General features: G+C 43.2%; 1 protein-coding gene across 1 annotated transcript in view; it reads right to left on the reverse strand.

The window, feature by feature from the left end:
* Nucleotides 1–24554, reverse strand: part of CDH23 (cadherin related 23) — a 909735-nt gene that overhangs the window by 247753 nt on the left and 637428 nt on the right. The window contains exons 28-31 of the mRNA XM_063435341.1: nucleotides 22188–22248; nucleotides 18862–19010; nucleotides 14954–15089; nucleotides 13101–13489 (exon numbers count right to left, since the gene is read on the reverse strand). Coding sequence (XP_063291411.1) covers nucleotides 13101–13489; nucleotides 14954–15089; nucleotides 18862–19010; nucleotides 22188–22248 — 735 coding nt within the window. The remainder of the gene's footprint in view (nucleotides 1–13100; nucleotides 13490–14953; nucleotides 15090–18861; nucleotides 19011–22187; nucleotides 22249–24554) is intronic.

Raw genomic sequence — 24554 nt, forward strand, 5'->3', positions numbered from 1 at the left:
AGCGGCAGCCTAACTCACCAAGGGGAGACAGTAAGCCCCACAACAGCACAGATGGGACCGTGGTCTCTGTGCCCAAGTTACAGGGAGCTGAAGGAGCCGTCCTTGCTCCCCAGCGGCAGTCTACGGTTCAGGGAGAGGAGTTTGTCATCCCCTCTCCCCAGCGGCAGCTTAGCACACCAAGGGGAGACAGTAAACCCCACAACCGTGCAGATGGGACCGTAGTCTCTGCACCTACACCACTGGGGATAGGGACAGTCGGTCCTAGTCCACAACAGCCAGACAAAATATCGGAAGGGGAGACAGTCGTTTTTCCCCAACAACAGCTGTGTTCAACCAGGGGAGAGGACCCCCTGGTTACTTTTTCCCCAAGCCTTGGACTTACAACTGGACACGAGTGGCAGGGGGCCATCTGGACAACTACCCCCTGTAAGGACAGCCAGCCGACTATCAGAGCCCCAGACCGACTGGAGGTCTGGAGTCTGGATAGTCTAAATGGGAAAGGGGAGAAATGTGGCGGAACCCACCTCGCAACTGGACATTGGAGGGGCCTGGCTGCCTGCCTCTTACCTGCTGACTATGGCCCCTGGAAAATTGGTACACTTAAAGATTTATATTTGGGCATATTGTACTGTATATTGCTGCTACTGGCCCTTTTAACAGCATCTATGGACACATTGGGACTTTTGGGACTACTGTCCCTTTAAGACTGTGAAGCATGTTCTAGTGTGCTGCCTGTAATATTGTATATGTATTCATGTGTTAAGTTTAGCCTGGGTGATATGTATGCAGCATTCACTGATTGTTCGGTAGAATCACTCCATTCATTATATTGAGTGAAACTACCGAACAACCAGACCACCCAGGAATAAGTGTGCCTCCAATTACAGTTTGCAACAATGTTGCAAACGGGTAATTGGCAATCAGTGTAATGTAGTCTTTGTCCTCTGGGTGGCCGCCATTCGGGAAACAAACACGTGGCGGCGGCCATCTTAAACTACCGAACAGCGGTGTTTTGCCGTCGAGTGTCTAGAACTAAAATCGGACACTTGACTAGGCAAACACCGCTGAGACCTCCATACTTCCAGAAATTCGTATGGAAACTACCGAATGACCCGCCGTTCGGTAGAAAGAACCCCATAAACAAGGGAATTCATTCAAACCCTCTCCAGGCTCTATAACACAGGCAATTCGCCTGTTTTCATTCCCTTGTTTGTGACCGACCGCAGGGCCAAAATGCATGGAACTGTTTTTGGATACTTTACCCATGCGGTCGGTCAAATCTTTGGAACCCCATATCTCACGAACCATTCATCCGAATTACTTGAATTTTGGATATGTTGTCCCCCTGAATAAGGGCTATCCAGCGATGCTGGATTTAAAGGTGTACCCCCGGGTTTTGGGGTACATCCAGAACTTGGCTGAAAAAGTGTACCGGATAATTGAGTTTAATGTTATCTGAGGGGAGGGGATGTGTGGGCTGAACCATGTATGTGATTGGTTATTTTATGCCTCCCCCTGGGTGTGGCCTGTATGTGGATTAGTGTAATAAAAGCCAGGCTGGATGAGCCAGTCCAGAGTTCCTGTTTTACCCTCAAAGTGATGTGTCGTCTCATTATTGGGGGGAAGGATTTATTGAGTGCTGTTCCAGTTGACTGCTAGGAGTACAAGCCTATTCGTATGGTTCCTATTCAATGGTCTACAGCATTCATACGCTTGGGAGAATTTAAAAGGTTTCTCGGATTCGGTGATTGTGGTGTCTGCCAGAGTGCTTGGAGTCCTCAGGAAGCACTAGGAGCATCTGTAACGGACCGTTTCACTTCCAAGAGGATAAAACCCAGTTTAGGCGATAATCCCCTTTTCTCAGAAAGGCACAGCTACTGCAGAACATCAGAACTCACGAACTGGAACCACACGAACACTGGAACGGCTGAACAAGAAAAGCAGACATCGGCTTACACTCTTGGCAGTCAGCATACAATCCTATTCCCCCAAAGACCGAGACGACACATCGCTTTGAGGGTTAAGCAAGAACTCTAGACTGGGACACCCAGTCTGGCTTTTATTACAAACAAGTACATACAGGACACTCCCAGGGGGAGGATGAATTTAACCAATCACATGGATGTACCTCCCACACATTTCCTCCCCTTAGATTAGCACTTAACATAATTATACCGTACACCCTTTTCCCCAATTCCTGGATGTACCCCAAATACACATGCTACACCTCCAAAACAGGTATCCCCTGATAGCCCTTATTCAGGGGGACAACATATCCAAGAATCAGGTCATTCGGATGAATGGTTCGGGAGATATGAGGTTCCAAAGATTTGACCGACCGCATGGGTAAAGTATCCGAAAACAGTTCCATGCATTTTGGCCCTGCGGTCGGTCACAAACAAGGGAATGAAAACAGACGAATTGCCTGTGTTATAGAGCCTGGAGAGGGTTTGAATGAATTCCCTTGTTTGTGGGGTTCTTTCTACCGAACGGCTGGTCATTCGGTAGTTTCCATACGAATTTCTGGAAGTATGGAGGTCTCAGCGGTGTTTGCCTAGTCAAGTGTCCGATTTCAGTTCCAGACACTCGACGGCAAAACACCGCTGTTCGGTAGTTTAAGATGGCCGCCGCCACGTGTTTGTTTCCCGAATGGCGGCCACCCAGAGGACAAAGAATACATTACATGGATTGCCAATTACCTGTTTGCAACATTGTTGCAAACGGTAATTGGAGGCACACTTATTCCTGGGTGGTCTGGTTGTTCGGTAGTTTCACTCAATATAATGAATGGAGTGATTCTAGCGAACAATCAGATGAATGCTGCATACATATCACCCAGGTTAAACTTAACACATGAATACATATACAATATACAGGCAGTACAATAGAATATGCTTCACAGTCTTAAAGGGACATTAGTCCCAAAACGTCCATCGCTGATTTTAAAGGGCCAGTAGCAGCAATATAAATTATTACATGCCCAAATATAGTTTTTAAAGTGCAGCATGTCCAGGGGCCATAGTCAGCGGGCAGGAGGCTAGCAACCAGGCCTCTCCAGTTCACAGTGGCGAAGCTGGTTTCGCCACATTTCTCCCCTTTGCCAATTAGACTAACAGGGTACCTGACTTTCTGCCGGTCAGTGCCCTGGTTAGTCCAGCAACCCACCCACAAAACAGAAATAACAGAGCAGCCCACCCACACTAACCGGTTACTACATCTGGGTGAGGAAGAATTTTGTCCAGGTTCTGGTGTTTCACCGCTGCTGGGTGGGAGACTGGTAGGCTGCCTTGGTGGGTTGCTGAGGGGGCAGAGACCAGCGGTACTCTGTCCGGTTGCCAGCACTACCACGGGAGTAGTCTGGTGGGCGCCTGGTTGCTGGAGACTGACTGTCTCCCCTTTAGGTGCACAGCTCGACTGCCGGAGGGGGAGACCGACTGTCTCCCCTTTGGATCCATCACCCTGAGGCTGGGGAACAGGACCGACCGTCCCTATCCCTTGTGCTGTGAGTGCAGAGACTACAGTCCCATCTGCACAGTTGTGGGGCTTAACATCTCCCCTTGGTGGGTTAGGCTGCCGTGGGAGAGAGGGTATAACAAGCTCCTCTCTCTGGACGGTGAACTGCTGCTGGGGAGAGGGGTTAGCAGGCTCCTCTCCCTGCCACTCTCTCTGCTGGGGAAAAGGGAGACCAGCTGTTTCCCCTTTCATTCCCTTGTCCTGCGGTTGGGGTGCGAGACTGACTGTCTCTGCTCCCTGCAGGACACACTGCCGCTGGGGAGGAAGGACGGCACCTTCAGCTCCCTGGGGTACACACTGCCGCTGGGGAGGGAGGACGCTGCTCTCCTCTCCCTTCACTTCACACTGCCTTCCTGGCACATCACTTTGCTGCTGGGGGGCAGGAACAACAACCTCTGCCCCCTGTAACTCAGCCTGCCGCTGGGGAGGATAGACGACACCATCAGCTCCCGGAGACACACACTGCCGCTGGGGAGGGAGGACGCTGCTCTCCTCTCCCTTTACTTCACACTGCCTTCCTGGCATATCACTTTGCTGCTGGGGGGCAGGAACAACAACCTCTGCCCCCTGTAACTCAGCCTGCCGCTGGGGAGGATGGACGACACCATCAGCTCCCGGAGACACACACTGCCGCTGGGGAGGGAGGACGCTGCTCTCCTCTCCCTTTACTTCACACTGCCTTCCTGGCATATCACTTTTCTGCTGGGGGGCAGGAACAACAACCTCTGCCCCCTGTAACTCAGCCTGCCGCTGGGGAGGAAGGACAACACCTTCATCTCCCTGGGATACAATCTGCTGCTGGGGAGGAAGCACGGCACCTTCAGCTCCCTGGGATACACACTGCCGCTGGGGATCCTCGCAGGACCAGTCTAGGAGGTCCGCTACCTCGGGTCCCGCTGGTTGCTGTTGGGGAAGAGGGCCGGTTGTCTCTTCCCGGGCCTCATTGATGAGTCGCAGGTAATCCCACTCCAGGTTCCATTCCTGGGTGACCAAATACCGTAGGTCTGCCTCGAGGTCAATAGCGCTAGGGAGACCCAGCATGTCTTCTCGGTCGTAACACAGGTCCCAAAAACGAGAGTCGGTAGCTGTCCCAAAGTCCTCATCGTCGATATTATCCCAAAATAGGCCAGGGCCAGCGTAATCTCCGCCTTCTGGGAACTCATACTCTGCCATCTCGGGGACACACTGAGCTGCGTACCACTGTATCGCCTGGTATGCGTCGTCGAGCACCAGTTCTCCATATACTAAGATCTCGAGTCTAGTCACCCACGCTTCTTCGGTCTTTTTCCTCAGGAGGGGCATCCGCTCTGCCATTCGAGCCAGGATTCGCTGCCTTCTGCTGCGGCGCCGATCCCCTCTTGAATACTGTACTTCCTCTAGGGCTTCGTCCCACAATCTGGCTCTGGCAGTCTCTCTGTACATCAACATGTCCTCTTCTGACACTGCTCCAGACCTCCGGAATACGGAACCGTACAATCTATCCTGCAACTTCTCCTCCATTTTCTGAGTTCCTTTGTAGATAGGGTCGCTGTACGGATACTAGCGTTGCCCTCAATTTGTAATCCAGAAATAGTGTTGTCTGTAGCTGTCCCTCTGGTTATAGGAACGATCCCGCCGCTTGCCACCAATTGTAACGGACCGTTTCACTTCCAAGAGGATAAAACCCAGTTTAGGCGATAATCCCCTTTTCTCAGAAAGGCACAGCTACTGCAGAACATCAGAACTCACGAACTGGAACCACACGAACACTGGAACGGCTGAACAAGAAAAGCAGACATCGGCTTACACTCTTGGCAGTCAGCATACAATCCTATTCCCCCAAAGACCGAGACGACACATCGCTTTGAGGGTTAAGCAAGAACTCTAGACTGGGACACCCAGTCTGGCTTTTATTACAAACAAGTACATACAGGACACTCCCAGGGGGAGGATGAATTTAACCAATCACATGGATGTACCTCCCACACATTTCCTCCCCTTAGATTAGCACTTAACATAATTATACCGTACACCCTTTTCCCCAATTCCTGGATGTACCCCAAATACACATGCTACACCTCCAAAACAGGTATCCCCTGATAGCCCTTATTCAGGGGGACAACATATCCAAGAATCAGGTCATTCGGATGAATGGTTCGGGAGATATGAGGTTCCAAAGATTTGACCGACCGCATGGGTAAAGTATCCGAAAACAGTTCCATGCATTTTGGCCCTGCGGTCGGTCACAAACAAGGGAATGAAAACAGACGAATTGCCTGTGTTATAGAGCCTGGAGAGGGTTTGAATGAATTCCCTTGTTTGTGGGGTTCTTTCTACCGAACGGCTGGTCATTCGGTAGTTTCCATACGAATTTCTGGAAGTATGGAGGTCTCAGCGGTGTTTGCCTAGTCAAGTGTCCGATTTCAGTTCCAGACACTCGACGGCAAAACACCGCTGTTCGGTAGTTTAAGATGGCCGCCGCCACGTGTTTGTTTCCCGAATGGCGGCCACCCAGAGGACAAAGAATACATTACATGGATTGCCAATTACCTGTTTGCAACATTGTTGCAAACGGTAATTGGAGGCACACTTATTCCTGGGTGGTCTGGTTGTTCGGTAGTTTCACTCAATATAATGAATGGAGTGATTCTAGCGAACAATCAGATGAATGCTGCATACATATCACCCAGGTTAAACTTAACACATGAATACATATACAATATACAGGCAGTACAATAGAATATGCTTCACAGTCTTAAAGGGACAGTAGTCCCAAAACGTCCATCGCTGATTTTAAAGGGCCAGTAGCAGCAATATAAATTATTACATGCCCAAATATAGTTTTTAAAGTGCAGCATGTCCAGGGGCCATAGTCAGCGGGCAGGAGGCTAGCAACCAGGCCTCTCCAGTTCACAGTGGCGAAGCTGGTTTCGCCACAGCATCCATTAACGGAGGTACTCAGTCGGGGTGCCAGGTGATCCGTTACACTTTCTTATGGGAAGATCCTAATGCGAGTGCGGCCATTGCCATGCATGAGCATTAGGTATCCACCGCCAGCGGCTGGCGAGGAGGTGTGAGCAAAGCTGTCAGGGTACCTGAGGTCTCTACCCCCGAGAGAGGTAGAGACTTAGTCGTTCATCCATCCGGACGGCCTGATTTCCCTCTTCCTCGCGGTCCATCCGGTTATGCAAAGCCGGCCGCGAGGGAGTGACTCCCTTTTATAGCATGACGCTCGGAGGTCGACGTCAGGACGTCAACCCGGAACGACCTGTCACTCAATTGGTTCAGGACCAATCAGGACTCGACGGAGGTGTGTCTACTTATCTGAACAGGGCATTTAACAGTGCTTCTTTCATTAGCTCATTGCCCTGTCGTGGTTCTAGCTTGTTCTAGTCACTCAGTGCTCGTATTTTCTAGTTATCCCTTTTGGTTTTGACCCGGCTTGTTTGCTCTATTCTGCTTATCTCTGTTACCCTTGATTCGGCTTGTCTATCGCTTACCTGTCTTCTGTTACCCTCGACCTCGGCTTGTCTTTGACTATTCTCTACTGTACTACTTACGTTAGTCCGGCCATTCTAAGGTCCGGTATACGTATCTGGCTACTGTTTGTACTCTGCGTGTTGGATCCCTGTCCCGATCCTGACATTACGACAGGGCCAATGGATCCTGCAAGTACAAACAGTCAGCTTGGTTCTCCTGATCCTAGGTTTGAAGCCATGGATCACAGAATGGATCAGATGGCGCTAGCACTACAGGCGTTATTATCTCGTGCCAATAATCCACCAGAAGAGTTACGTACTACTCCTGTCTCTCCTGTAGGTCCAGGCCTAGAGGTAGCCACTGTAGGTGCTTCTTCTCGCATTACCCCACCAATACGTTATGGTGGTGCTCCTGAGAAGTGTCGTGGTTTTTTAAACCAAATTAGTATCCACTTTGAATTGCAACCTCGCTCCTATCCTACGGATAGGGCAAAGGTGGGATTTATTATCACCTTACTCATTGAGAAGGCTCTGAGATGGGCCAATCCACTATGGGAGAACGATAACCCGTTAGTATATAACTATAACGCATTTGTAGCTGCTTTTAGAAGAACTTTTGACCCTCCAGGTAGAAAGGTTAATGCAGCCAGATTACTGTTACGCCTGAGACAGGAGAACCGAACACTTGTGGATTATGCACTAGAGTTCAGGTCTCTGGCGTCAGAGGTCAAGTGGAATGAGCAGGCGTATATGGACGTATTTTTGAATGGGCTATCAGATGTAATCCTTGACGAGGTTGCTACTAGAGAACTTCCTGAGAATTTAGAGGATTTAATTTCGTTCATTTCTCGTATAGATGAACGTTTAAGAGAGAGACAGAACACTCGAGAGAGGAACCGGAGACCTTCCTTTAGGTTAGCTCCCGCATTTCCAAGTCCTGACTCCACGCTCTCATTGCTCTCTGAACCTATGCAGGTAGGCTATACCCGCCTCTCTGAGGAGGAGAGACAGTACAGGAGAAAGGAGGGGTTATGTATGTACTGTGGAGCCAGAGGTCATTTACTCTCGAACTGTCCTAACCGCCCGGGAAACGCTTGCACCTAAGTTTCTCTAGAGGACAGGCCTTGGGTGTTTCTATTTTGTCCTCTACTCCTAATTATAAAGATCACAGGCTTCTGCTACCAGTTTCCTTAACCTGGGAGAAAGAAGTGGTAAGGGCTATGGCCTTGATAGATTCCGGAGCTGCTGAGAATTTTATCGACCAAGCCTTTGCTACTAGACACAATATCCCATCCCAGTTAAGGGAGACACCCTTGGCCGTTGAGGCCATAGATGGTAGACCATTACTGGACCCCGTTATCTTTCGTGAGACCATACCCATTAACTTAAATGTTGGTATCCTACACGTGGAGAATTTATCTCTCATGCTCATTTCGTCCCCTTCTGTTCCCATAGTTCTGGGGTATCCATGGTTGAAGAGACATAACCCTATTATCGATTGGGAATTAGGGGAGATACTCTCGTGGGGTCTCAGCTGCCAGGAGAAGTGTTTACGCAGGGTTTCTCCATTGGCCAATATTAATACACCAGGTAGTTCTACTCAGTCCACTGAGAGACAGATACCGCCCCTGTACCAAGACTTAAGGGCAGTATTCGACAAGAAGAATGCCGATTCATTACCTCCACACAGGCCATTTGATTGTAAAATTAAGCTTCTACCTGGTACTATGCCTCCGAGGGGTAATGTATATCCTTTATCTGTTCAGGAGAACTCTGTTCTAGAGGAATATATCCGTGAGAATTTAGAGAAAGGATTTATTAGGAGGTCTTCTTCTCCTGCCGGGGCTGGGTTTTTCTTCGTTAAAAAGAAGGATGGCACACTGAGGCCTTGTATTGATTACCGAGGTTTGAATAAAATAACTATCAGAAATGCCTATCCTATCCCATTGATTACCGAGTTGTTTGATCGTCTTAAGGGCTCCAAAATCTTCACCAAATTAGATCTCAGAGGGGCATATAATTTGGTGAGAATCCAGCATGGACACGAGTGGATGACGGCGTTCAATACTCTGTATGGCCATTACGAATACACAGTTATGCCATTTGGACTTTGCAATGCTCCTGCAGTATTTCAGGATTTGATTAATGAGGTACTTAGGGAGTTTCAACATGATTGTGTTATTGTCTACCTGGACGACATACTGATACACTCTAGGGAGATTGAGACTCACCATAGACAAGTCAGAAAGGTACTACACAAACTTCTGCAACATGGTCTATACTGTAAATTGGAGAAATGCAGCTTTGACCAGTCGCAGATAGACTTTCTTGGTTACGTGATTTCTGGGGAAGGCTTTAAAATGGACCCTGACAAATTCCAGTCTATTTTAAATTGGCCGTTGCCTAAAGGACTCAAGGCTATTCAGAGGTTTATTGGTTTTTCCAACTATTATAGGCGCTTCATTAAGGGATACTCTTCTATCATCTCGCCTATTACCAATATGACCAAACAAGGGGCTGATACTAAGACTTCGTCTAAGGAGGCTCTTGTTGCGTTCAAGACTCTCAAAGAACTTTTTGCCTCTGCTCCCATTCTAGTCCACCCTGATACTACTCTGCCGTTCTTACTCGAGGTCGCTGCCTCTGAGACGGGAGTTGGTGCTGTTCTGTCTCAAAGGTTAGGGGTGGACAAACCGTTACACCCTTGTGGGTTCTTCTCTAAGAAATTATCTGGTCCTGAAAGCAGATATGACATCGGTGATAGGGAACTGTTAGCGGTCATTACGGCTTTAAAGGAGTGGAGACATTTACTAGAAGGGACATTACACCCTGTTACTATTTTAACGGATCATAAGAACTTGTCTTATATTGGGGAGGCTAAGCGCCTGTCCGCCAGACAAGCTCGTTGGTCCTTGTTCCTTACTCACTTTAATTATGTACTTACTTACAGACCTGGTTCTAAGAACTCTAAAGCCGATGCTTTGTCTCGTCAATATGAACTGTTCACTATAACTGAGCCAGTCCTTTCCTCGATAGTTCCTAAGGGTAACATCATCGCTAACACGAATCTCAGGATTCACTCTCCGTTGCTTACTGAGATCATGAAATTACAGCATCTTGCGCCCAAACAGACTCCTGGGGATCGACACTTCGTTCCCGCCACTCTCCAACTAGAAGTGTTACGCTGTTTCCATAACAGCAAGGTGGCTGGGCATCCTGGCATTCGCAAGACGTATGCTTTGATCTCTAAAGATTTCTGGTGACCTGATTTACGTAAAGATATTAAAGAATTCATCGGGGCGTGTGAAGTTTGTACCAAGACTAAGCTACCTCATTCGCTCCCATGCGGATTTCTGCACCCTCTAGAGGTTCCTGAGAAGCCATGGTCCTGTTTGGCTATGGACTTCATTGTTGATTTGCCTATCTCTAAAAAGCAGACTGTTATCCTCACTGTGGTGGACAGATTTACTAAGATGGCTCACTTCATTCCCTTACCTAAACTCCCATCTTCGCCCGAATTAGCAGAGATATTCGCTAGGGAGGTCTTCCGTTTACATGGGATACCTTCCCAAATTGTATCGGACAGAGGTTCCCAATTTGTTTCCCGTTTTTGGAGGTCCTTCTGCTCTCAACTGGGCATCAAATTGAATTTTTCTTCTGCCTACCATCCTCAGTCCAATGGAGCTGCTGAACGCACCAACCAAAAGGTTGAACAATATCTACGTTGTTTCGTTTCTGAACACCAGGACGATTGGGTCGGTTTGATTCCTTGGGCGGAGTTTGCACACAACAATCTCGTTTGTGATTCTACGCATTCTAGCCCCTTCTTCATGAATTATGGCTTTCATCCTTCCGTTCTTCCTTCGGAGTCTTCTTCCCAAGGGGTACTGTCGGTTGATGTCCATGTTGCCAATTTGAAGAAGTTGTGGGACCAGACTCGACAAATTCTTCTGCACAATTCTTTGCTGGTGAAAAAACACGCTGACAAACGTAGAAGGGCAGCACCGGTGTTTGTTCCAGGCGATAAAGTATGGCTGAGTACTAGAAACATTCGGTTAAAAGTGCCTTCCATGAAGTTCGCTCCCCGGTATATTGGACCTTACAGGGTGTTGGCTCAAATTAACCCAGTTGCGTATCGTCTAGCTTTGCCTACTACCTTACGCATTCCTAACTCGTTCCATGTTTCATTGCTGAAACCACTAGTTTGTAACAGATTCTCCTCCACGATCGCCCCTCCTCGCTCTGTTCAGGTGGAGGGTCAGGAGGAGTATGAGGTCAATTCCATCGTCGATTCTCGAATCTCCCGGGGGAAAGTACAATATCTGGTCGATTGGAGAGGATATGGTCCTGAGGAGAGAAGTTGGGTACCTCAGGAGGATGTTCATGCTCCCCGTCTCCGCAGGGCATTTCACTCTCGCTTCCCTTCTCGTCCTGGTTACTTCCGCCCGGTGGGCGTATCTGAGAGGGGGGGTACTGTCAGGGTACCTGAGGTCTCTACCCCCGAGAGAGGTAGAGACTTAGTCGTTCATCCATCCGGACGGCCTGATTTCCCTCTTCCTCGCGGTCCATCCGGTCATGCAAAGCCGGGCGCGAGGGAGTGACTCCCTTTTATAGCATGACGCTCGGAGGTCGACGTCAGGACGTCAACCCAGAACGACCTGTCACTCAATTGGTTCAGGACCAATCAGGACTCGACGGAGGTGTGTCTACTTATCTGAACAGGGCATTTAACAGTGCTTCTTTCATTAGCTCATTGCCCTGTCGTGGTTCTAGCTTGTTCTAGTCACTCAGTGCTCGTATTTTCTAGTTATCCCTTTTGGTTTTGACCCGGCTTGTTTGCTCTATTCTGCTTATCTCTGTTACCCTTGATTCGGCTTGTCTATCGCTTACCTGTCTTCTGTTACCCTCGACCTCGGCTTGTCTTTGACTATTCTCTACTGTACTACTTACGTTAGTCCGGCCATTCTAAGGTCCGGTATATGTATCTGGCTACTGTTTGTACTCTGCGTGTTGGATCCCTGTCCCGATCCTGACAAAAGCTAAGCCAGCGCCGAGGGACATTGGTGCTGGACTTGGGTAAGTGACAGAAGGGGTGGGCCTTGACAGAAGGTTTTTTTTTCTGGCACTATAGTTGCCATTTAATACTACCTTGACAGTACAGGGGTGTGTCAAAAGGGATGTGTCCTCAAGTAGGTGCCCTATTTAAACACAGAACAGCTGAGATTTCATTGCTCAGTTGTTCTGTGTTTTTTCCATTGAACACTTGACTTATCTGCATATATGACCCTTAGCTTGTCTTACCACTTCAGAAACTTTGCTGCTTGGATTTCTGAACTTTTGGACTTTCTTGACCATGCCTTTTCCTAAGCCTTTTCTATATAGTTTGCTTGGACTCTTTAATCCATTTATTGACCTCAGTAATGTAGCAAGCACTGCATTTGGGTTTCATACTTCTAGTCTGACAACTGCAGCTGTTATAAAACATGCAGAAGAAAATACAGTACAGAGTAAAGTATATGCATGTTTTTGTTGAGAGCATTGTAATGAAATATCCCCCTTAGAATTCCAATTTGCATTTACTTACAAATATTTGCATATGATAATACAGACAGAATGTGATAATTTGTATTGTTTATGTTCCCATGACTACCCTTCTTGGCAAAGTTTACTGTAGTGTATTATGTGTTTACCTGTATAATCCCCCATATGATTGTTGTTCCCCACGTTTTATGGATAATATTGAGTGTGTCACCATAATTTTAATGTAATGTTGATAAGGGCTAATCCAGGGTGGAAATAAACAACTGTGTGGTAGTTCCACTAGGAAATGTGTCTATTCTGGCACTTTAGGGATTCCAGTACCATAGGTTTAGGACCTGCTTTATTGGTGCACTTTTCCCTGGTACGAGGAATCTCCAAGCAAAAAAGAAAATACTTGTAGCAATGTTTTCAAATTGTACCCACTGGAAACTCTTATTAACACAATTAATGCTACAACGTTATTTAGGAGACAGGTCCACTTAAAGGAGCCTTTCTAAGCAGAATGTTTCTAATTAAATATACACCAACAAAAATGTATCCATCTCTATTTTTTTTTTTTTTGTGATTGAGAAAGTGAGGTTCACTTACTGTGATTGCATCGATTTTGAAAAGAGCCTGTGCCTGGGCATTTGTGTTCTGATCAAACCGGTAACTCAGTTGGTTTAAATTGTCAACAGATCGGGCTTGTACTCGAATCACTTCAGTGCCTGTTGCAATGTTTTCTGTTATCACTGCCTCATAGGATGTACTGGTAAACTGAACAGCTTCGTCGGGTTCATTCATCAGTGAGACATAAATGGTACAAAAAGCACGGTTGAAGGGAAATGCTTGGTCCGTGGCTGACACATTCATGTAATATGACGTTTTAGTCTCATAATCAAGATAATTAATAGTTGTGAGGAGTCCAGTACTTCCATCAATCTCAAACTTCCCATCCGAGCCAGAAATTAACTTGTATATCACCAGTCCACCATCACCTGTGCCAAAGATGAAAACAGAAAATCAATCTGAACACTCGCTCATAGAATAAGAGTTTGGATTTAGATAGATTTGTATCTACTCTATTAGCCAGCTAGGATACTATTGAAATGCTAACTGAGCATAGACATCTAAATTTGTACCATTTGAAGAGTCATGTATAAAACATTTCTGGGGTGACAAATGTGGGTATTCAACATGCCATATAGTTCTGCCATGCTTTGCCAACAACTATGTCAACGTTTAGTAGGTTGCTATGCTGAAGAACCCCAATCTTGGCAGCTCCAAGCCTAATTTTACTTATGGATGATTAAAGTGGTAAACTCTCAATAGACCACCAATTAACCTGTCAACCTTTGCATGCACATCATCCGTAATATATATTTTGTTTTGAACACTTAAAGGGACACCCCAGGCACCCAGACCAGTTCTGCCCATTGGAGTGGTCTGGGTGCAAACTCCCACCACCTTTAACCCTGCAAGTGTAATTATTGCAGTTTTTATAAACTGCAATAATTACCTTGCAGGGTTAAGTCCTCCTCTAGTGGCTGTCTAGGATCAATAACGTGGTCTGACCCCACTTCCATTTTTCTTTCTTTTAGGAATAATGTTGAATATAAGGTCAGGAACGACTGGAGACTTAATGAGAGTCTGTTGTGTAAGAACGAAAATATCTTGTCTCTTTCATCTCACATTCAAGATTTTTTTGGGATCAAAATGACAGGGGGGAGGTTTTTTGACATGACCTTGTGGTGTACTTTGAAGTGTTATATAAGAGGTATACTCATAAAAATAGGTACCCAAACAAAACAAAAACTGTGGAGGGACACTGAACAATTTACATATTAATTTAGCAAATGTAATTTAGCTCTTTAAATAAGCCTATATCATTGTTGGATATATATTTTTTTTTTATTAAATCATTAAAATCGAATAAATCAAATATTTTTGTTTTATATCATAATATTAATTTAGTTGATATGTTGTCAAAGGATTATGGGAAATTGACTAGCACTGCCACTTTGCACTAGGGGAGAGTGCATTTTTTAATCATATGGGCATTGAATAAGCCAGCAGAGTTTCATGAGTGTTGTGAAAAACACAGGATTGATAATACATTTCTGGTGTTTTACTTTTTTTCTTAAGTTACCAGTAAGAGCAGGTAGAAAAATCAAGGCATATCCACCTGGGACACAATATCACATGACCCCAATTAACAAACGTATTTCCTTACTTGTCATGGTTAAACAAACCCATGGGACAAGGACATCCGTGACATTTAGAGACAACTACAATGTTCCAGGTAAAAATTTAATTATTTCAAACCTATCTGTCAAAAACAACAAATATTCAATTGTGAGCTTTCATACGTGATTATGGAAAGGTGTCGTTTTCCATTAGAGGGGCAATGACAGCAGAAAGATTGGTTTAGTAGATGCTTGGTTTATGGTGAAATACAGTACCTGTATCTCGATCTGTGGCTCGAACCACTGTTACAGAGGTACCAATGCCAACCGTTTCTCGCAACCCCAAGCGACTGTACTGCTGCTGTGTAAAAACTGGAAGCTCATCGTTGACATCTTCAACATAAACAATTACCTATTGGAAAGATATAATTATCAAACCTGAGATAATTCTACAGATACTTAGTATAAAGTAAATTTGAAATACACTGATGCAGTTTTTTTTTTAATATAAATATATATTCTTTATTTTTGCGTGCATAAAGAAAATAGTTAAATTTGCATTTGCAATGCTCCAACAGCATATACACAGGCTATAATAACAGACTGTGAATTATTACGGCATGACTTGGAAAACACAATGCACATTTTTATATTATAACATGTAGGATAAGTTTAAGCATGAGGACAGTGATAGTGAGGAGTTGACTATTGCGACATAGGCGTGATAACTATAGGCACTGTGATTGAGAGGTATTTCTCCCGGGAGGCCCCCCACATAAATCAGGTTTTGAGTTCTGCTGTGTTAACAAAGGAGAGGGAACATGCCAATGCAGTAAATTAAACAAAGGTTAATCTGGGCACTGAGGGTATATTGCTGGGGTGTATTGCTGTTTTTACATATCCTAAAATTGTGGGTACCTACGGCAGAAGATAAATACTTAAAGGAACACTATAGGGTCAGGAACACAACATGTATTCCTGACTCTATTGCGTTAAAAACACTATCTAGCCCCCCTGGCCTCCCTAAATGTCATAAAATCTTACCTTTATTCCAGTCTGTTGGTGCTGGCTCTGCCCATGGTCCTTGGCTGAAATCATCAAAGTGATTATCTCAGCCAATCACATTGCTTTTCCATAGGAAAGAATTGGATTGGCTGAAATTGTCAATTTTGATGATCTCAGCCATGGAGGCTGGCTGGGGATGGGACCAAACGCCACCTTGGCCAATCAGCATCTCCTCATAGATGCATTTCTATGAGGAAAGTTCAGTGTCTCCATGCAGAGGGTGGAGACGCAGTGAATGTAAGTGCTGCACAGTGCTGCAGGCTAAAATGTAAACAATGCCTTTTCTCAAAAAGACTATTTACTGCAAACAACCTGCAGCAAATGATTTTACTTACCAGAGCAAATACATTAAGCTCTAGTTGTTCTGGTGACTATAGTGTCCCTTTAAATGTAATTATCAACATCTGAATTGATTTACCCTTCTGTAGACTGTGTGGTTTTTATTTCTATCATTCACAATTACAGTACTTGTTTAAAATCATTGTTTTCTCTGTAAACTGTTTGATTTCACTCTGTGACAGGGCTCCAGTACTCCGACCGAGTACCTCCGCCAAGTCTGCTTCCTCGTAGCTATCAGGGACCCTGGAACACTTCAGACCCAGTCGTTGAGGCTTGACTGGGATCACTGAGGGCCTTTTCCACCCTGGACCAGGCTACTGTGTTTATAGCCCTGGACACATGTTTCATCAGCAAGTTATATCCCTTTTCCATAAGGCCAGGCAACACTTGGTGAAGGTTAAAACAGCAACAACCTTTAATGAACACAGCACACATATTTATGCCCCCAACAGCCTCATTTGCATACAATAGAGTACTATAGTACATGGAAGGGTGCGGCCACACAATAGCAAGAGCTCGTATCCAAATGGGAGATTGAGGAGGGACAGGGCAGCTAGTTTAACCTGGTCTGGCAGTGTCCTTGGGAGAACATCCTGCTGGCGAAACAACAGGACAGGAAAAAGGGGGAGGGGAAAAGACACAGACAATCAATACATTCAACATACCCTGCACCCATACTGGGCACATGGTGACCAAAACACAAGAGGAATCTGGGGATCCACAAATAGTGTCTGTCATCCATCTCCAGTGATGGTGACTACTGTCACACTCTGTGAGCTAATGTAACTCAGCAATTATGCCATCAGAGAGGACTGTTGTCAGTTAGGGTGCTGCTCTCATTTTAAAAATGATATAGGGAACCTGACTTTTTTAAATACCTGGACTAAACTTGACCAAGCATTTCTCGAAAACTGCAATGTTTTACATTGCAGGACTGAGGATAGGGACACGGCACCCAAACCACTTAAGTGAGATGAAGTGGTCTGGGTGCCAATAGTGTCCATTTAAATGTTTATTGGGGGTTTAAAGTAGCCAAACATTTTGGGGGTGGAAGTGTGCATCCCCTTTTCTATATTTTATTAGTAGCTTCCACTCAAAACTAGGGTATCCCCAATTGTTAGTACCCACTCTCCACCTTTAGGTGGGGGACAGGCGAATATTGGGTTCCCCATTTCTTATTAAATGAATAGCCCCCACCAGCCGCCAACAGGTTGATGATGAGTGGCACATTACATCCCCTTTTGTTTATATTTTAATTAGAGCCCCCACTTGCCGCTTATGGGTAGGTGTGGAGATTCAATATTCCACCAATAAGGGCTGTAATTTAATCATTACGAACCGTTAAATGTCTAATTGGGAGACAATAAACTGCCGATAAACATGATCGGCTATAATTAAACTGAGTTCTATTTTTGTAACTTGCGTGATGGGTTGATACATGCTGCTCCTGTATACAAATCAAGTCATAAATGTTCCCTTTAACAAGCAAAATGTTTTTGTCAGTCACAGTTCTGAAGAAGCATTATGCGTCATCTGGTAATGTTAATGAAATAGTGAAAACATGGATTCACATAGGCTGCCATCTGTTGGTTAATAGAGTTAATTACCAGGGCACATCACAGTGATATTGTTGATTATCCAATAGTTCAAATGCTTTTTTTTTTCCCAATGACAACTCAAATGTAATTCAAGAAACCAAACATGTAAAAATGAATAAAATTAAAAAAAGAAGAGTACTAGAATTGTCTTTTTTCACCAGCAGCAGGCTAATTTAGGGAAAAGCAAATTCTCGTTTTATAAACACCATTCAACGTCTACTGTTTCGAATAACATATATTGCACTTGCCTGATAAGAGAAACCAGATTTTGTGCTAATTTATCAGAACAATATGTTAAATCATATTCAAAGGCCTTTCAATAGGTTGAGGTTACCATGATTATTAAAGTGAGGTGAGAGAGATGGACAGTTCGAAATACTTGCATAGCTTTTGGAGGCTTCAGAACATATTTGGACTACTGCAGTAGCAGTTACATTTATCATGTATAATAAGTGTGTTTAGCACAATTGACTTTAGATAGAGTTACAGCAACTTTGCATTGTTATAACTCTGTACCCATCGCTGTAAGTCTCTCTTAACTAACAGACTGTTTAGTTCTGATCGTTTATTGTTACTGTTAATTCTTGGCTCCTGCTATTTCATATTGCTATTAACGTGTAATACCCTGCCCTCATTTAAATCCTGCACTGCAGAATGCTCCGATATACTTTGATCTAATGAATTCAACTTCCAACTGAGTAATCTCACTGTGTAAGTAACCCGTAATGGTTTAGACCATACATTTTGAAAATGTTTTATGGGTGTACATGTTTTCTACACCTTCTCTCTAACATTGCAGGTAAATAGTTAAGCCAATAATTGGATAGCATTTTTTTTTTATTTTTGTTGTGCGTGAGGTTACAAGTTAGCTTACCGTCCATGCCACAACAGCGTAAGTAAGCATTTTAGATAACATGCATGAGTAAACAAGAACATGGCATTTGCAATATCTGCACATTTTAAGTGGATAATAATGTTATGAAAGTAAGCTACAGAACCTTCAATAATTTGACAGTTAGAAACATTCATTGAGGTCCTCGTTGATAGAATCTGACCCTTTGGGTAAACCACAACATATTTAGAGTTTGTATTAATTTGTGAAAAGCACTCTGCATTGGCAGATCCTCTTTAAGGACTTAGGTTTTAATGATGTATATTAGGAGTATGACACATTCAGCTTACCCTTACTGAGTTTCTCATTGGTCCCAGGTCATTGTTGTAGGCTTCAACCATCAAAACATGAGAGGAATTGGATTCTCGGTCAAGAGGTTGAGGACCACGCAAAACTAGCCCAGTGCTGCCATCAATTCGAAAATTATTTTGACTGTTTCCTAGAAAGAAAAAAAAAAAGTTTTCAAAGACTAATTATTTCTTCCTTTTTCTCTTTAATCCGTTTTTAAGAAAATAAAATGTCAAGATTCTAATCCTTACATTGCAAATTAGGTGGAACATCACACTTAGCATTATGCTATCTCTAAGTCCACTACTCTAATGATGGACAGCAAATGGGAGACCTGGAAAAGTGCAAGCCAGAGACTTAACCCCTTAAGGACCAAACTTCTGGAATAAAAGGGAATCATGAGATGTCACACATGTCATGTGTCCTTAAGGCACTCCACAGTCCAAAACAAATGCTGTCCAAATAAAAAGAAACACTAGTAGATATGCTCCGATGAAAACATACATGCATTTAATTATGGTAGTATATCTAAAAAATACATCTTACAAAAGCTGCAGTTTACTTGTCTACAGTCTTTGAAAGCCCTTTCTTCTTCCCAACTGTGACTGTCCAATCAGAGCCTTCCCAATGCAGCTCAATGAGAAGTCTTTGCAAGACAGGTACTCAAGGCAGTTGCTGCCTCTTGAGTTTAGCCCTGCTGAGCATAACAAACCATGAACAGTTGTCTGATTGACAGCCAGGGGTGTAACACAGTTAATTAATTAAAGTGCCAATTTCTATTGAAGTTTGCACTTTTTGTAAAATTCAAAAAATGAAGACACACTTTTCACACATAAAGCACTTCAGCAAGCTAAAGTGCTTTAGGCACCCAGAAGACTTCATCTCAATGAGGTGCCATGCTTGTTTTTTTATTGCAGTAGCTGTCACTCAGGTTGCCACCAGAGTGGCATCTGATTGGCGCAGTGTGGTATATAGGAATGCAAAATCTCCAAACTATATGAATCTATGGTAACTCATCATTAAGTTCCACAATGGAACTATTGCAGTGCTTTACCCCTTTGTCTGTATTGCTTCATGGCTGGCATTTTGTAACTTCTACATTTACATTTCAGTTGTGATGACTCAGTACACAATGCTTGTTTTAAACAACAAACAAAAGTAGAGAAGTGAAGGGAGAACTTGGCTTTCTATTTTAAAGTAAACACAAATTTGTCATTTTTAGGGTCCCAGATATGTAGATACCTACGTATACCACACTCCTGCCACATAGACAACATGATATTCACTGAAACCAGTAGGTGCCGTTATTGAACAGTAAGTAGGAGATCACGTACATGGATGAAACACAATTCCATAACTATACATACAGGCTGTATGAAGTACTTGAAGAAAAGTTTTAATTGGCATACCCTCTGTTTTCCATGCAATACAGCTGATGGAACATTGAGATTTGGATCAGTTATGGAAGGACTACACCTCCCCCCGACTCACAGGTTTACCTACGTCATCTCACCATACAGAAGTACGAGAAAGTTAGACAATAAGCAATGCTTGCCAGGGACCGAAGTCTGTATATCCATTTTGCTTCCTATATATCTTTATAATACGGCATATACTCTATATAGTGTCTATTATATAATGTGAAGTGTAACGTGACAAGTACATCCTTTGGTGGAATGGAAATGTGAATTTGTTGTCCATAAAGTCTTTTTTTATTTTTTTTGCTGACAGTTTGCCTAAAGTAATGTAACAAAGCTGTAATATTCAATCAAGTGTGAAAAACCGTGTCTGTTTGTTCAGTACAATATGATACATACTGAATCTACAGTCAATCTCACCTGTCAGGAATAAAGGGTACTGGAGCACTATAGAGACTACACAATGATGGTATCAGAGATAATTGTCCCTTAAAGTAAAACAACAAGCCCACTGTAGTGGCTAAGGTGTCAGGAATGCCCTCCCAGAGTAGCTTGCCAATCAGTTTTAAAACAGTTTGGAATCTTAACTGGTTCGCCTGGGCTCCCGCACCACATCTGGTCATCTCTGGTCATAAGAGAATCTGGATGTCTTCATTGAGCTGAGCATCTCCTATACCTGTTGTCAGCCAATGAATATGCTATGCACAGCGATGCTAAGCTTAATAAAGCTAACTGGATTGTCTTGCTGTAGAAGGCAGGTAGCTGTAACCTCAGGTGCCCATGTGGATTCAAATAGTTGTCAAATCGTTCTAAAATGGTTTAATAAATTACTCTAGGAGGGCACCAGCAACAGCTTGTACCATAAGTACTACAAAAGGCTATTGTAGTGTTCCTTTAACAATAACTCAACCTCATTTAAAGTGTTATGCTCTATCGTTATTCCTCATCCCAAAATGCTTAAATTTGTATTTATCTATTTTAAATTACATCTGAACTGTCCTCTAATTTATGCTAATTCCTGAGACATCCGGGCATACAATGCCAATTTAAAATGACCCACACTTTTTTTATACAGAAACCTTGGCTGAACAAGTGTGAATAGGATATCTAGGGAAGGGCATGCATCTGTGAATGAGCACAGCACATTTTGGAAAGATGGAAGCCCCAATCATCTGTAAGTACATCAAGGGTAAGTGTGTGTTATTGTTTTATACTGTATACCCTGCAAACTTCAATTTTTTAAAGGTGTTAACTTGGAGAGGACCTATCCCCAATAAAAATTTGCCAGTTTTATGAGACTTGAAAGTTTTAACTGTCATGAAATACTGGTTTGGAGTCAAACCAGGTTCTCTTAGGTTTGACCGATATTTCGATCAGATTATTAAAAAAAATAAGTGCCGATGATGATGTTCCAACTTCTATATTTTCACCCCTGAATGGACCACAAATGAAAGCAAAATAAAAGTATCTGATAATGGCATATGAGAAATTTGACCGCTGCAGGGTTACTTCACACAATAGTTCACCAGTGGGATCCCAAACAGAATCTGAAAAGCTGGATAGCGATATATTTGTTGCTTGCCAAGCAACAGAGATGGCTATATAATCCGTTCCACTCCACCAAAGTGTTCTTGAGTAACAATGTACACTTATGTACAGTAATAGGGTTAAAATCACCATGGCATTTTGCCTTTTGCACTGTACAATAAGAGTTAGCATGACAGAAGATTACGTTCAGTACAGCATGTTCCTTAATCCTATATGAGTGGTTTGCACAAGGATTTTAAGATAAAGGCAGCTATGTAGCATTCTGGCAGGCAAGCTCTGGGTGTATGCTGGGCAATGAACATGAAATCAAAGGTCATTATGAATGATCCTTCAAAATCCATCACATGGAAAGCCCTACTTACCGCTGATAATTCGATACCACACTCTGCCATTCTCTCCCTCATCATCGTCAGTAGCCTCCAACTTTAATAAAAAGGAAAAATATATGTACAAAACTATACATCAGTCATTTAGGCATTTTAACATTTAAGAAAGCATATTTTTACATTTCAGGGAATTATGCAATCCCTATTCTAAGATATCAAAACATTAATAAATTAAAAAATAAAAAATTAATTAATTAAAAAACAATTGTGATTTAATTTTCTTTACAACAAAAGATTTTAAAACATACTCTGAAAGCCTGTTTTTAATTATTAGTTTAGTAAATTACCAGTATTAACATAATGCATATTTACTATATCTAATAATCAACTTTTTTTTTTCTTCTGGGACATGTTGCAATTTATTGCACCACAAATGTTTTGTTTAGTAAAGAGCACAAATACATTTTCCACATCAGACCACAAATGTTAGACTACAACCCCTTGGAACCATTAGCCACCCCTTGCTTTTATGAGCCACCGTTGTTCTTCGGCTTCTACAAACTTCATCCGCCAGTCGTTATCCCTACTGAACTTTCATTCATAAGAGAGTGTACAATACAAGGTATATGCAGGTTATATGTGCGATATTGCCCAATGATGGAAAGTCATGTATGACCAAAGTTTAACATTACAGGAAGATAAGTAATTCCGACTTTTTCCTATTTAGATTGATTTGAAATTCAAGCAAAGTTAATCACAGTGACAAAGAGCCGCTGTTTTACCAAAAACACATTACCGGTTTCTCGTTTCTTGGCTTTTTCTGATTATTGAGTGTTTTTTGTACTACTGAAAGATTGACTGTGACATTTGTTTTGAAACTTAAATGATGACTTTAAACCCTTTAGAAGCAAAAAAAACCAGCTCTGTGGGCAAATAATCTTGTCTCTTAATCTCCACGTGACGGTTCTAACTTTTACATCTGTTGGTAGCATGACAGTTTACACTCAGACTTGGGTACACCGGATGAGAAGTGATTGCCATTGAGGAAATCTGTAGACCTCACCAGATATTAACCATTTAATGTTATGTTATGTAATTTAATGTTGCTTGTTCTTTATCCAAGAAGGAATTTAAAATATCACGTATAAGAAAGGCAGAAAGTAAAAACAGCGTGATCTAAAGGAATTAGCTTCAGACTGTGCCATCCTGGTTTGGTTGGTTGGTTGAGAAAAACTCTAAATTGGGTCTTCACTTTATTTTAATGGGTCTCAATGGATGGAATCATCATATCATATTCAGTGAGTCCTAGGCAAACACCCACAATAAATGGTTAACTCTAATAGAATTGTCCTCCTAATTGCAATGGAAACCCCACTCACACTCTTGTTTACAGAGTTAATTGTGTTACATGATATTTTACTGTTGAAGAATGGACCACTGAGCACATGTTATAATCTAAATAAAGGTTATTGCATTAAAAACAAAGAATATGAGAACTCCGAGAACGAACAAAAGCTTAGAGGAACTCAGTAGCTTGCCCTTTGGTAAATCCCCACTTAGGTTTCATAGTTTTTGCTCACTTGTGCCTTTACAGAGAAAGCAAGTTCCTAGGCATATCAGACTGATCCGACCCCTAAGGGCAGCCTGTGTATGCAGCAGTCTCTGTGTGTGTGTTCAGCAGTGTGTGTATTCAGCAGACTGTGTGTATGTATTCAGCATTCTGTATGTATTCAGACGTGTGTGTGTGTGTATTCAGCAGACTGTGTGCATTCAGCACTCTCTATATGTATTCAGCTTTCTTTGTGTATTCAGCAGTCTCTGTGTGTGTTTGTGTGTGTGTATTCAGTGTACTGTGTATATGCACTTTGTATGTGTGTGTATTCAGCAGCCTATGTGCATTCAGCAGTCTGTGAGTACTCAGCAGTTGGTTTGTGTGTACTCAGCAGACTGTGTGTGTGTATTGTATGTATGTATTGCATTTGTTGGAGGTACTAATAAATATAAGCTTAATTTTATCGATAATTAAAATTTTTATTCCTGTGAGATGTTGTGTAGGAACGGCCCCAGTGCATTGATCTGTCGGAGGCCCATAACACTGTTAAGATGGCACTGTTTGTGTGTGTCAGTGAGCTTATCTGTAGTAAGCTTGTGTGTGTCAGTAGGATTGTCTGTAGTGAGCATGTGCATGTCAGTGAGCTTCTATTTAGTGAGCTTGTGTGTGTGTGTGGGTGTCAGTGAGCTTGTCTGTAGTGAGCCTTGTGTGTTCATACAAATGAGTTTGTCTGTAGTAAGCTTGTGTGTGAGTCAGAGAGTTTTATCTGTCAGTGTGTATTTATAATTGTGTGTATCAACGAGTTTGTGTTTTGTCAGTAAACTTGTCTGTCTTTGTGCCTGTGTATTCGT

This window comes from Pelobates fuscus, chromosome 10 (assembly GCF_036172605.1).
Source record: "Pelobates fuscus isolate aPelFus1 chromosome 10, aPelFus1.pri, whole genome shotgun sequence".
NCBI lineage: Eukaryota > Metazoa > Chordata > Amphibia > Anura > Pelobatidae > Pelobates > Pelobates fuscus.